General features: G+C 37.8%; 1 protein-coding gene across 2 annotated transcripts in view; it reads left to right on the top strand.

Annotated features, from left to right (window-relative positions):
• The window catches only part of STAU2 (staufen double-stranded RNA binding protein 2), a 1,329,984-nt gene that overhangs the window by 789,489 nt on the left and 524,850 nt on the right, over nucleotides 1-15,645 (top strand). For both annotated transcript variants that reach the window (XM_053715129.1, XM_053715130.1), the window contains exon 12: nucleotides 4,916-5,202. In XM_053715129.1, coding sequence (XP_053571104.1) covers nucleotides 4,916-5,202 — 287 coding nt within the window. The remainder of the gene's footprint in view (nucleotides 1-4,915; nucleotides 5,203-15,645) is intronic.

Raw genomic sequence — 15,645 nt, 5'->3', positions numbered from 1 at the left:
TGTTCAGGATGTTCCTGTTAGTGTAAAATAATTTGTTTCTAAATCTATTAGGAAGGCTCTGTCTGTTATTCCTCCTTCCAGTAAACGTAAACGGTCTTTTAAGACTTCTCATATTTCAGATGAATTTTTAAGTGACCGTCATCATTCTGACTTGTCTATTTCTGATGAGGATCTATCTGGTTCATAAGATTCTGTCTCAGATATTGACACTGATAAATCTTCATATTTATTTAAAATGGAATTTATTCGTTCTTTACTTAAAGAGGTGTTAATCGCATTAGATATGGAGGAGTCTAGTCCTCTTGATACTAGATCTACTAAGCGTTTAAATTCGGTTTTCAAACCTCATACAGTTATTCCAGAAGTTTTTCCTGTCCCTGATGCTATTTCTGAAGTAATTTCTAGGGAATGGAATAATCTGGGTACTTCATTTACTCCTTCTCAAAGGTTTAAAAAATTGTACCCTGTGCCATCTGATAGATTAGAGTTTTGGGACAAAATCCCTAAAGTTGATGGGGCTATCTCTACTCTTGCTAGACGTACTACTATTCCTACGGCGGATAGTACTTCCATTAAGGATCCTTTAGATAGGAAACTTGAATCCTTTCTAAGGAGAGCTTTTTTATGTTCAGGTAATTTTCTTAGACCTGCTATTTCTTTGGCTGATGTTGCTGCTGCTTCCACTTTCTGGTTGGAGGCTTTAGTGCAACAAGTGTCAGACCATAATGCTCATAGCATTGTTAAACTTCTTCAACATGCTAATAACTTTATTTGTGATGCCATCTTTTATATCATTAGAATTGATGTCAGGTATATGTCTTTAGCTATTTTAGCTAGAAGAGCTTCATGGCTTAAAACTTGGAATGCAGATATGACTTCTAAGTCAACTTTGCTTTCTCTTTCTTTCCAAGGTAATAAATTATTTGGTTCTCAGTTGGATTCTATTATTTCAACTGTTACTGGGGGGAAAGGAACCTTTTTGCCTTCATCCAGCTCATTATCAGTTCCTGAGATTCTCTTTTCTAGACAAGCATTACCAGTTTGTTGCTCTTCCTTTTGGCCTAGCAACAGCTCCAATGATCTTTTTGAAGGTTCTAGGTGCCCTTCTTTCTGTAATCAGGGAGCAGGGTATTGCAGTATTTCCTTATTTGGACGATATCTTGGTACTTGCTCAGTCTTCACATTCTGCAGAATCTCATACGAATCAACTTGTGTCGTTTCTTCAAAGACATGGTTGGAGGATCAATTTACCAAAGAGTTCGTTGATTCCTCAGACAAAGGTAACCTTTTTGGGTTTTCAAATAGATTCAGTGTCCATGACCTTGTCTTTAACAGAAAAGAGACGTGTGAAATTGGTTTCAGCCTGTCGAAACCTTCAGTCTCAATCATTCCCTTCGGTAGCTTTGTGCATGGAAATTCTAGGTCTCATGACTGCTGCATCGGACGCGATCCCCTTTGCTCGTTTTCACATGCGACCTCTTCAGCTTTGTATGCTGAACCAGTGGTGCAGGGATTATACAAAGATATCACAATTAATATCCTTAAATCCCAATGTACGACACTCTCTGACGTGGTGGATAGATCACCATCGTTTAGTCCAAGGGGCTTCTTTTGTTCGTCCAACCTGGACTGTGATCTCAACAGATGCGAGTCTGTCAGGTTGGGGAGCAGTATGGGGATCTCTGATAGCGCAGGGGGTTTGGGAATCTCAGGAGGCGAGATTACCAATCAACATTTTGGAACTCTGTGCGATTTTCAGAGCTCTTCAGTTCTGGCCTCTTCTAAAGAGAGAATCGTTTATTTGTTTTCAGACAGACAATGTCACAACCGTGGCATATGTCAATCATCAAGTGGGGACTCACAGTCCTCAGGCTATGAAAGAAGTATCTTGTATACTTGTATGGGCGGAATCCAGCTCCTGTCTAATCTCTGCGGTTCACATCCCAGGTGTAGACAATTGGGAAGCGGATTATCTCAGTCGCCAGACGTTACATCCGGGCGAATGGTCCCTTCACCCAGAGGTATTTCTTCAGATTGTTCAAATCTGGGGACTTCCAGAAATAGATCTGATGGCCTCTCATCTAAACAAAAAACTTCCCAGGTATCTGTCCAGATCCAGGGATCCTCAGGCGGAGGCAGTGGACGTGTTGTCGCTTCCTTGGAATTATCATCCTGCCTATATCTTTCCGCCTCTAGTTCTTCTTCCAAAAGTGATTTCCAAAATTCTAATGGAACGTTCGTTTGTACTGCTGGTGGCTCCAGCATGGCCTCACAGGTTTTGGTATGCAGATGTCATTCGGATGGCCAGTTGCCAAGCTTGGTCTCTTCCGTTAAGACCAGACCTTCTGTCTCAAGGCCCTTTTTTCCATCAGGATCTCAAATCATTAAATTTGGAAATTGAACGCTTGATTCTTAGTCATAGAGGTTTCTCTGACTCAGTAATTAATACTATGTTACAGGCTCGTAAATCTGTGTCTAGGAAGATTTATTATCGAGTCTGGAAGACTTACATTTCTTGGTGTTCTTCTCATAAATTCTCTTGGCATTCTTTTAGAATTCCTAGAATTGTACAGTTTCTTCAGGATGGTTTGGATAAAGGTTTGTCTGCAAGTTCATTGAAAGGACAAATCTCTGCTCTTTCTGTTCTTTTTCACAGAAAGATTGCTAATCTTCCTGATATTCATTGTTTTGTACAGGCTTTGGTTTGTATCAAACCTGTCATTAAGTCAATCTCTCCTCCTTGGAGTTTTAATTTGGTTCTGAGGGCTTTACAAGCTCCTCCGTTTGAACCTATGCATTCTCTGGATATTAAATTACTTTCTTGGAAAGTTCTGTTCCTTTTAGCCATCTCTTCTGCTAGAAGAGTTTCTGAGTTATCTGTTCTTTCTTGTGAATCTCATTTTCTGATTTTTCATCAGGATAAGGCGGTGTTGCGGACTTCATTTAAATTTTTACCTAAGGTTGTGAATTCTAACATTAGTAGAGAAATTGTTGTTCCTTCATTGTGTCCTAATCCTAAGAATTCTAAGGAGAGATCGTTACATTCTTTGGATGTAGTAAGAGCTTTAAAATATTATGTTGAAGCTACTAAAGATTTTAGAAAGACTTCTAGTCTATTTGTTATCTTCTCTGGTTCCAGAAAAGGTCAGAAGGCCTCCGCCATTTCTTTGGCGTCTTGGTTAAAGTCTTTGATTCATCATGCTTATGTAGAGTCGGGTAAATCCCCGCCTCAAAGAATTACGGCTCATTCTACTAGGTCAGTTTCTACTTCCTGGGCGTTTAGGAATGAAGCTTCTGTTGATTAGATTTGCAAAGCAGCAACTTGGTCTTCTTTGCATACTTTTACTAAATTCTACCATTTTGATGTTTTCTCTTCTTCTGAAGTAGTTTTTGGTAGAAAAGTACTTCAGGCAGCTTTTTCAGTTTGATTCTTCTGCTTATAATTTCAGTTTTTTTCATTATTGAGATTAAAACTTTTGTTTTGGGTTGTGGATTATTATTTTTCAGCAGAATTGGCTGTCTTTATTTTATCCCTCCCTCTCTAGTGACTCTTGCGTGGAAGTTCCACATCTTGGGTATTTATTATCCCATACGTCACTAGCTCATGGACTCTTGCTAATTACATGAAAGAAAACATAATTTATGTAAGAACTTACCTGATAAATTCATTTCTTTCATATTAGCAAGTCCATGAGGCCCACCCTTTTTTGTGGTGGTTATGATTTTTTTGTATAAAGCACAATTATTCCAATTCCTTATTTTGATGCTTTTGCTCCTTTCTTATATCCCCACTTCTTGGCTATTCGTTAAACTGAATTGTGGGTGTGGTGAGGGGTGTATTTATAGGCATTTTGAGGTTTGGGAAACTTTGCCCCTCCTGGTAGGAATGTATATCCCATACATCACTAGCTCATGGACTCTTGCTAATATGAAAGAAATGAATTTATCAGGTAAGTTCTTACATAAATTATGTTTTTTCATTCAGATAAGGTAATTCTCAGAATGGTTCCAGAGTTTCTGCCTAAAAGTTTATACATTTTTCATACCTTTTTTTCTGCACAGAAGCTAATGATTAACAGTAAACTTCTGTATACTCTTGACATAATACGTTGCCTTCATTACTATTTTGACAGAACGCCTCAGCATGGTTAATCACTAGATAAAGCTACCATATCCTTTTGGATAGTCTGTTGCATCTCTAAAGCTTATCAGAAGCAGAAGTTGCAAATTCTAGATGTTAAGGCACATTCTACTCGTTCTGCAGCAACATCTAGGGCATTGAAGAATTCAGCCTTCCTTGAAGAAATCTGTTAAGCTTGCAGTCTGGAAGTATCTCCATACTTTCATTTCACACTATAAGTTGGATGTGGTCCAATCATCTTTAGCAATATTTGGGCATCAAGTTTTTTGCATTTTGTAATTTCTTATTAGTATTGTATTAGTATTAGTATTTATTCTTGGGATATCTTATTTATTTTGTTCCACCCTATTTTGTTTTTAATTGCTTTGTATTTGTCTCACCTGGTAAATAGAGGCCAAGATAATTAGAATGAAAACAATAAAACAAAAAAATCTCTATATTGGCCTATATGTTATCCAACACTTACCAGGGTTTCCCAGTCCCTTTTGACTACTTTTCATCCTCTGAGGGACAGCCTAGCAATAATCTGGAGAAAAAATGGAGTCGTCTTTTAACCTAGGGAAAGGGGGTCTCACCTGGTAAGTGTTGGATATGAAATAGGCCAAGATATAAAAAATTCTGTTTTATTGTTTAGATTTATTATTTTTAGTATTAGTATTTTTTTAGTTTGTTTATGAAACATTTCCAAGATATAGTGTTTGTAATTGTTTCACTGTACTGTAGCTAAAATTTTGATTTATTGAAGATTATATAACATTTTTCTTTTTTTTACAGCCCCCAAGGGGATTCTTCATCTATCGCCCGATGTTTATCAAGAGATGGAGGCTAGCCGCAGTAAAACCGTTCCTGCTCCCCCTGTCAGCTATTTGTCATCCAAAGAATTAAACCAGCCATCAAGTTCATTCTTTAGCACAGCTGCTATAGCCAGAGAGCTCCTGACAAATGGAACCTCCCCAACAGCCGAAGCTATAGCGTTTACAGGGAAGAGACTGGCTTCTCCCTGTTCTACTGTACAGCCGTCCAAACAGCTTGAATACCTGGCTGGAATTCAAGGATTACAGGTATGAAAATATGTACATTTATTTGCTACTGATACAATGTACACTTTTGAGCTTTAAATCTAAAATCCTATTTTAACATGTCTTATCATTGCACTTAGCAATGACAAATTCCTCACAGCATTAAAAAACAAAAAAATGGGAAAACTACAAAATGTCTGAGAATCTGAGGGAATCTGAGTTCCCCTAGGGGGCGCTAATAATCAGCCCAGGTGTATGGACCCACACAAATGAAAAAAATATATAAACTTATCTTAACTCCTGTACGACGCTGCGGTCCTGGGCCTCTCAAGTGGCGAGATCACACTATTTTTGCATGCCCCACAAGTGGGACAGTGCAGAAATAGACTTGCAGAGAGACCAATGCAGAGAAAGACACTCTGTCTCCTTCTCTGCATTGGATAGCGGTGGTGCCAATCGTTGGTGGTGTGGGAGGGTTAGGAGTGAGGCGGATGTGCTGCCCATCACTGGAGGGGGGAGGGAGTGAAGGGAAAGAGTGGGACCGCTACACTGCAGAAAAAATAAATGCAAAGAGAGGGAGGGAGGGAGAATAGAGGGTAGGGGGATTCCTAGAGTAGAGGGTTGGGAATAGAGGGTAGGGGAAAAGATTGCTGAGGGGGAGATGGGGTAAATGAGGGGGGCAGCTACACTACAGAATTATTATTATTTTTTATATATATATTATTCAATAAAAAATAAAAATTGTAGAAAACTGGGTACTGGCAGACAGCTGCCAGTACCTAAGATGGTGGAAACTAGTTAGAGGGGGGAGGGTTAGAGAGCTTTTGGGGAGTGATCAGGGAGGTGGGACAGAAGAGGTAATCATACACTGAAGAAAAAAAAAAGTCTAAAACTGCATACTGGCAGACTGTCTGCCAGTACTTAAGATGAGGGCGACCAGTGGGGGGTGGGAGAGGGAAGAGAGCTGTTTGGGAGGGATTAGGTGGTTGGAGGGTAATCTCTACACTAAAGCTAAAATTAACTTTACAAGCTACACAATTAACCCCTTCACTGATGGGAATAAGTGTGGTGCGCTGCTGCAATTAGCGGCCTTCTAATTATCAAAAAGCAATGGCAAAGCCATATATATCTGCTATTTCTGAATAAAGAGGATCACAGATAATCTTTTACAACTATTTGTGCCACGATTGTAAATAATTTCAGTGAGAAACCTAAAGTTTGTGAAAAAGTTAACGATTTCTATTTTAATTGATCGCATTTGGCAGTGAAATGGTGGCATGAAATATACCAAAATGGAACTAGATCAATACGTTTGGTTGTCTACTAAATATATATATATATATATATATATATATATATATAGTGCTTTGATGGGTAAAAAACAAAACAAAACCTAAAATGCTAAAATGCTCTGGTCTTTTTGGGGACGTTTTAGTCTGAAATTCTTGCTCCTTAATGGGACAGTCTACTCTAAAATTGTCATTGTTTAAAAAGATAGATAACGCCTTTACTACCAACTCCCCAGCTTTGCTCAACCAACATGGTTATATTAATTTACTATTAATTAGGGTTGCACCGATACCGATACCAAGTATTTGCATGAGTACTTGTACTCGTGCAAATGCACCGATACTTAAACCGATACCTCCCCTTCCTACCCATATGCTACCTTGTGGTGTTTTTTCAAACTGCATGTTCCCATTTCATTTTAAACTTGAGTGGAGACTAAACTAAAAATTGTTTACTACTGTTCTGCCAATACAAATTGCTGTTATTTGTATTATTGTAGTAGAGATCACTGTACCTCGTTCAGACAAACCCCTGAAGTACTGGGCAGTTAATAAACAGATTTCAAGCTCTGGCTAAAATGGCCCAAAAATATCTTTCTGCCCCATGCAGTATGGTGGAAAGTAAAAGACTGTGCAACTTAGAGTCGGAGCTCCATACAAATGTCAGATTGATGTTATATAACAGCCCTACAACCCAATTGCATCACCCCTTTAAATTTAATATTTTATTGTAATATTTTTTATTTATAAACATGTTCAGTAAACTTTTGACAAATAAAACTGTTTTATTTTTTCATAATGTCTTTTGAATTACAGTCCTTTATAATTATAAAGAAGGAATCTTAAATAATTAGTCTGTATTGTGCTTGGTAAACTGTCACATGACATAAAAAAAAGTATCAGTAATTGGTATCGGGGAGTATTTGAAAACAAGTATCGGTACTTGTACTCGGTCATAAAAAAAATGGTATCGGTGCAACCCTACTATTAATATAACATTTAAACTTCAAAATTTCTGCCTGCGCCTCTACAGACAGCTTCTTATCACATGCTTTATTAGCTTTCCACAACAAGAGACTGCTAGTTCATGTGGGCCATATAGATAACATTGTGTTCACGCCCATGGAGTTATTTAAGAGAATAGATAATAAATAAAAAGTCATGTGATCAGGGGGCTGTCAGAAGATGCTTAGATACAAGGTAATCACAGAGGTAAAAGTATGTTAATATAACTGTGTTGATTATGCAAAACTGGGGAATCTGTTATAAAGGAATTATCTATCTTTTAAAATGTCAGTATATGGCCGGGTTATAACACAATATATTTAATAATTATTCTTTAAAATAAACCCTCAATCAATATGCATATACTTAAATCATAAAATTAATATAAATTCCTGAATTCTTTTTTATTAGTTAATATTTATAAACACATTGAAATATATTTGTAGGAACCAGAATATGAGTCAATACTATACAGTGTTTAAACTATTGTAATATGCTATTCTAAGATCATAAAAGTTGCCTTATTCAATCAGAGCTGCATTTAAAATATCACAATGAGACCAAGATATAAGCCACTAACATTCAGACTGGTACAATTTCAACAGTGCTTAGTTAAACAATAGGACAATATACACTCTAATTAAAACATCAGAAATAGTATCTATTATTTGTGCAAACAACCAATTATCTATGCTAATTTCTCTAAGATGAAATAAATTCTTAGTTATTTACAATCAAGACCAGTTCTAAGATATATAAATATATATATATATATATATATATATATATACATACACAGTATATATATATTTGGCAGGTTAAATTACTTAGCATCAAGGATTTGTTTAACAATACACAGGCTATGAAATACTAGTTTTAAAATACAATTTATTCCTTTAAATCTGCTACCTATAGCAACAATGGATGTTTGTTTTAAATATTTAGCATACAAAAGTCAAGCTTAAAACTATCCAGGACTATGAACATAAATCCAAAATATAAATATGCTCTTTAAATCTATTAACTACAGCAGCAGTGAATATTCATTTAAATCTGCTATTTGACTATAGTTGCTAAATATCCTTGATTCAAATATCAAAAATTAGAACAATTATACATCACCAGTTTGAGTCAATTTGTAGTTCAATCTTTTCCAAATATTTTCACATCACCTCATATAAAGATAAGTGTAATTGTAATTGATAAGAAAAAGTATGGCCCACTTTGCTTATAGTTTGACTGTGTCCCACGCAACAGTTTTCAGTCAGTTTAACACAATCATCAGCAGCCTCCTCTCTCATCTTGAATTCCAGCTTATATTGTCTAATCATAGGTGAGAATATCGGAGGCCCTTCGGAACCTTGTCCCTTCTTATTGGTTCATTTTGGAAATGTATGGTTGCTAGGGAAATGCATCTTTGTTAACAAACAATTGTCTTTTGGCTGTAATTTTCGCATCACAACACCGGTTGGCAACATGACAAACAGTTAATTTTCAATACTGCTGATAGAAAATTACATATTGTTTTATATGTTTTATATTTTTTTATATGTACACTATAATTTGATATTAATAAACTGTGTTTAATATTCATAGGACCATATAGTATTATCTTCTCTGATCACTTCAATATCAGACATAAGCATATTTTAATAATTATGTCAATACACATTTATACTGCTATTATCTCAAAATCCATCTAAAATAGCATTCAGCATCCTGGTATTTTATTGTATCTCAATAGGAATGCAATGTATTTCATATTTCTAATGTATATTTGAATGCATGACAATACCAAATGTAGATCTGAAATAAAAATAATAGTGTTATCAATTTTTATGTTAAAATAGAAAATATCCACGTCTGCTTTTGTGATTAAGGACATCTTGTTTTCCTGTAACACAAAGGGAAAAATTGTCAAATATGTATACATCTTATTTGTAGCATTTGTCTAAAATATTACTATTAGTCATTGCTTTTCATATTTCTAATTATCCATTCCTATGCTTAAAAATACAGAGGCTAAGACATTTTATACTTTTTGTCTGACTATATATTTGAGTATTCCCTTATATGAGGATTATATAGATAATTTCTTTTGCAAGGTTTATATTTTTTTATTTTATTATTCTCTTTATGTTACCCAGAGATTTCAAATGCCAATTATCTGTGTACTTTACTAGATGCCTGGAATGAAATAAATAATTATTAGAAATGTTAAACATTCATATATCTTTTTGCAATATTTATCAATCTCAGCAAATATGAATGTTATTTGTCTCTGTCGGGCCACTTTCATTGTCTAGAATTTATGGATTCAAATACAGCGTGGACATATGGCTTTGTAAGATGTGTACACAGCTCACAGGGGATCATTTAACAGGTAGTTGTTAAAAGCTACAATTCCTTGAATATGTTTGTATTTTCAAACATTCTCACAGACGGATCAGCTCTTCACCTTGGGCAGGAAACCCATATATGGTGATGTACTTTTGAGGCTCCATCATGCTAATTTCCATTTACATTTTCTCATTAGGCTTTAAATGAAAAGTTTTAGACATTTACGTCTCTATTCACTGTATGGGGTCATATATCTGACAATCTTGCTCTCAGATGTTCTGTTAATCAAGAAAGGGAATCTTCATGGTTTGATCCAAGTTTTACAACATACAAAAATATAGATGGTTTCAGAGTAGAAATAGGGGTCAGCAACTATCTGATAGGGATTTTAAATTCACACCTCTGTGGGATATCTTTTGGAAACAGTCCTTTGTTCTCAGATGTGGAATACATAGTGTGATAAATGAGCATGCTCAAACTTACTATTTGAGAGAGTTCATACTTATGTATATATATAATATAAGATAAAATATATGTATATATATATATATATATATATATATATATATGTGTGTGTGTGTGTGTGTGTATTTTCCACTGACATTTATAGATGCCCTGACAAAAACAATACCATTTTATTGTAGACTGTCCCTTTAAGGGGTTAATTATATATAATGTCCCACTGTGTCCATACAAAGTGCATACAAAACCAGGTAGATCCAGGTGGACTGGTTTCCAAGATGCAGTGAAATAGTTCCTTCTTCTCAGAATGCACAAGATTACAGCTGCTCCTGTCCACCGATGCCCAAAATGTGCTTATCAATATGTCAATAGAAATCAGGCAATGTGAAATCACTGGATACTCACACAGTGGTGGCAACATACCAGGGGGCTCTAATGCTATTATTACCCCCCAAAATGTGTGCACTTTTCTTGGTTTTATTAAAATTTATGCTTTAAACTTCAATTGAAACTGAAGTATTTTCTTCCATTGCTACCATATACACTAGTTTGTTTTCTTTCTCTTGGAGAGAGCCGGTGGCCAGAGTTCAGTGAGCTGGAGTACTGAGAGTCTCCAGACCGCCTCTATCTGCACATTAGGGTGCTGCCACACTGTGTGAGTATCCTGTGATTTTATATTGCCTGATTTCTATTGACATGCACATGAAGCTTACTTTGTTTTCTATATTCAAAATTGTGTCCTCACAGCATTGCTCCAATTTCAGGAGCTGACAACTCTTTTTCTAAAGGCCTTATCACCCCTCTTTCTTAGACATGCACCATTATGGAACCATTTAAATGTGGTCCCATGTTATAATTTCCCTCACCTTCCATATCTCCGGACCCATATGACTATATGTTTCCCTTTCTTAGTCAAAATTGTTAAAATATTTTCACAAGAGAACCTGCAGTCAGTATTTATCAAGCAGCGGTGGAGAATTTCAATCTCCCCGGTCTCGTCCAACTGGGGAGATTGACAGCTCCTGCCCGCATGCGATAAATCCAGCCCATAGTGTTAAGACTTTTTGTAACAGTTATATTCAAATTATTCAATCCATTTTGTCTCCAATTTTAAAAGTTCCAATGTTCTATCACCACCATGCCTAAAAACTAGAGCATGATCTATCACTATTGTTGGTTTCAATGAAAAAACATGGTTACCCACTTGCAGAAAATAATTGGTACTGATTTTACAGAACACTTTAAGGTATGTCATATAGCTGATTTGTGATTGGCCAAACTTTCTCTAAAAGAAGTTAAAAACCTGATTCGAATGTGGATAATGAAACTTCCAGCTGATTATTAAACTGCTGCACATTACACAACTGCCACATTGATTTGTTAAAGATATGTACAAGGCGAAACATCATGGATTTTTTTATTCAGATATAATAAAGGCTTTTCCTTCTTAATATGAGGAGACTCCTCAGCTTCATTCCTTACTTGTCGGAAATAAATAATCTGGCCACCAGGAGGAGGCAAAGACAACCCAGCCAAAGGCTTAAATACCTCCCCCACTTCCCTCATATCTCAGATACGGAGTAGTTCCTTATAAAGGGCATCTACCCTTTGAAATGGGACTGGAGTTTTAAGTAGTCTTGTCAGTCTCTCAATGAGAACATTAACAAAAGTTAGGGTCTGGAGATGCAGGGAGAGTCTTTCTGCGAAACCATCCAGGCTCGTATTAACAGCTCCTAAGCAATCAGTGTTGACGAGTTTCACTGCCTGCTTTCATCACTCAAATCCATGTTAGGAGCGATGCTACAAGATTGTCGAACTTGAGAGGCTGTGTTTCTGTTCCACAGCGTAGATTCCGGTAAGATTGTTTCATTTTTTTATACGTATGGTAATGCTAGAAGGTAGGGTCACAGTGTTGCTCCTTTTATCTGTTTGGAATCAAGGGTTAATATCTCCTGAGGGGGGGTTATTAAACAGTGGGGATTAATCTCAATTTTTTTTTATTTATACTGTGTTATGTGTGAGATGTTTTCTAAGGCTCATAGGCTTAGGTTGGAACATGCAGGTTACTTTCACTTTAGAGGCGCAGTTTTACAAGCTTGGCGTGCTTTTCCTTAGCGGAGGTGGTCCCAGGTTGCGCTCCATGTGACCGGGTGTGGTTGTTTCACTTTCTACTCTCTGTCCGTGCTGGTTATCAGAGAGAAGCAGTTTACTCTGTGTGCCTTGGTCATAGGAGGTGGTGAGTTCCCCAGCCATTGGGCGTATAAAGGTGCCGTTTTCTCTTGTTAAGTGTATCCAGTCCACGGATCATCCATTACTTGTGGGATATTCTCCTTCCCAACAGGAAGTTGCAAGAGGATCACCCACAGCAGAGCTGCTATATAGCTCCTCCCCTCACTGCCATATGCAGTCATTCTCTTGCAACTCTCAACTAAGATGGAGGTCGTAAGAGGACTGTGGTGTTTTATACTTAGTTTATTTCTTCAATCAAAAGTTTATTTTTAAATGGTACCGTAGTGTACTGTTTATCTCAGGCAGTATTTAGAAGAAGAATCTGCCTGTGTTTTCTATGATCTTAGCAGAAGTAACTAAGATCCTTTGCTGTTCTGACATATTCTGAGGATTGAGGTAACTTCAGAGGGGGAATAGCGTGCAGGTATGTGCAGTTAAAATATTTTTCTAGGGATGGAATTTGCTAGAAAATGCTGCTGATACCGAAGTAATGTAAGTAAAGCCTTAAATGCAGTGATAGCGACTGGTATCACGCTTATTAATAGAGATACATACTCTTATAAAAGTGTATTTTAAAACGTTTGCTGGCATGTTTAATCGTTTTTTACATATGTTTGGTGATAAAACTTATTGGGGCCTAGTTTTTTCCACATGGCTGGCTTGAATTTTGCCTAGAAACAGTTCCCTGAGGCTTCCCACTGTTGTAATATGAGTGGGAGGGGCCTATTTTGGCGTTTTTTTGCACAGCAAAAATTACAGACACAGACATCCAGCTTCTTCCTGCATGATCCAGGACTTCTCTGGAGGGCTCAAAAGGCTTCAAAGTCGTATTGAGGGAGGTAAAAAGCCACAGTAGAGCTGTGGCAGTTGTTGTGACTGTTTAAAAAACGTTTTTGTCATTTGTTATTCCGTTTTTGGTATTAAGGGGTTAATCATCCATTTGCAAGTGGGTGCAATGCTCTGCTAACTTATTACATACACTGTAAAAATTTTGTTAGTGTAATTGCATTTTTTCACTGTTATTTCAAAATTTGGGAAAATTTGTGTTTCTTAAAGGCGCAGTAACGTTTTTTTATATTGCTTGTAAACTTGTTTTAAAGTGTTTTCCAAGCTTGCTAGTCTCATTGCTAGTCTGTTTAAACATGTCTGACACAGAGGAACCTACTTGTTCATTATGTTTGAAAGTCATGGTGGAGCCCCATAGGAGAATGTGTACTAAATGTATTGATTTCACCTTAAACAGTAAAGATCAGTCTTTATCTATAAAATAATTATCACCAGAGGGTTCTGTCGAGGGGGAAGTTATGCCGACTAACTCTCCCCACGTGTCAGACCCTTCGCCTCCCGCTCAGGGGACGCACGCTAATATGGCGCCAATTACATCAGGGACGCCCATAGCGATTACCTTGCAGGACATGGCTGCAATCATGAATAATACCCTGTCAGAGGTATTATCTAGATTGCCTGAATTAAGAGGCAAGCGCGATAGCTCTGGGGTTAGGAGAGATACAGAGCGCGCAAATGCTGTTAGAGCCATGTCTGATACTGCGTCACAGTATGCAGAACATGAGGACGGAGAGCTTCAGTCTGTGGGTGACATCTCTGACTCGGGGAAACCTGATTCAGAGATTTCTAATTTTAAATTTAAGCTTGAGAACCTCCGTGTATTGCTTGGGGAGGTATTAGCTGCTCTGAATGACTGTAACACAGTTGCAATTCCAGAGAAATTGTGTAGGCTGGATAGATACTATGCGGTGCCGGTGTGTACTGACGTTTTTCCTATACCTAAAAGGCTTACAGAAATTATTAGCAAGGAGTGGGATAGACCCGGTGTGCCCTTTTCCCCACCTCCTATATTTCGAAAAATGTTTCCAATAGACGCCACTACACGGGACTTATGGCAGACGGTCCCTAAGGTGGAGGGAGCAGTTTCTACTTTAGCAAAGCGTACCACTATCCCGGTTGAGGACAGTTGTGCTTTTTCAGATCCAATGGATAAAAAATTGGAGGGTTACCTTAAGAAAATGTTTATTCAACAAGGTTTTATTTTACAGCCCCTTGCATGCATTGCGCCTGTCACTGCTGCGGCGGCATTCTGGTTTGAGGCCCTGGAAGAGGCCATCCAGACAGCTCCATTGAATTAAATTATTGACAAGCTTAGAACGCTTAAGCTAGCTAACTCATTTGTTTCTGATGCCATTGTTAATTTGACTAAACTAACGGCTAAGAATTTCGGATTCGCCATCCAGGCGCGTAGGGCGCTATGGCTTAAATCCTGGTCAGCTGACGTGACTTCAAAGTCTAAATTACTCAACATTCCTTTCAAGGGGCAGACCTTATTTGGGCCTGGCTTGAAGGAAATTATTGCTGACATTACTGGAGGCAAGGGTCATGCCCTTCCTCAGGACAGGGCCAAATCAAAGGCCAAACAGTCTAATTTTCGTGCCTTTCGAAATTTCAAGGCAGGAACAGCATCAACTTCCTCCGCTTCAAAACAAGAGGGAACTGTTGCTCATTCTAGACAGGCCTGGAAACCTAACCAGTCCTGGAACAAGGGCAAGCAGGCCAGGAAGCCTGCTGCTGCCCCCAAGACAGCATGAAGGAACGGCCCCCTATCCGGAAACGGATCTAGTGGGGGGCAGACTTTCTCTCTTCGCCCAAGCGTGGGCAAGAGATGTTCAGGATCCCTGGGTGTTGGAGATCATATCTCAGGGATATCTTCTGGACTTCAAAGCTTCTCCTCCACAAGGGAGATTTCATCTTTCAAGGTTATCATCAAACCAGATAAAGAAAGAGGCATTCCTAAGCTGTGTGCAAGACCTCCTAGTAATGAGAGTGATCCATCCAGTTCCGCGGACGGAACAAGGACAGGGATTTTATTCAAATCTGTTTGAGGTTCCTAAGAAAGAGGGAACCTTCAGACCAATCTTGGATCTAAAGATCTTAAACAAATTCCTCAGAGTTCCATCATTCAAAATGGAAACTATTCGGACCATCCTGCCCATGATCCAAGAGGGTCAGTACATGATCACAGTGGACTTAAAGGATGCCTACCTTCACATACCAATTCTCAAAAATCATCATCGGTTCCTAAGGTTTGCCTTTCTAGACAGGCATTACCAATTTCTAGCTCTTCCCTTCGGGTTGGCCACTGCCCCGA

This window comes from Bombina bombina, chromosome 5 (genome assembly GCF_027579735.1).
Source record: "Bombina bombina isolate aBomBom1 chromosome 5, aBomBom1.pri, whole genome shotgun sequence".
NCBI classification, from domain to species: Eukaryota; Metazoa; Chordata; class Amphibia; order Anura; family Bombinatoridae; genus Bombina; species Bombina bombina.
This window is presented reverse-complemented; position numbering and strand designations above follow the sequence as displayed.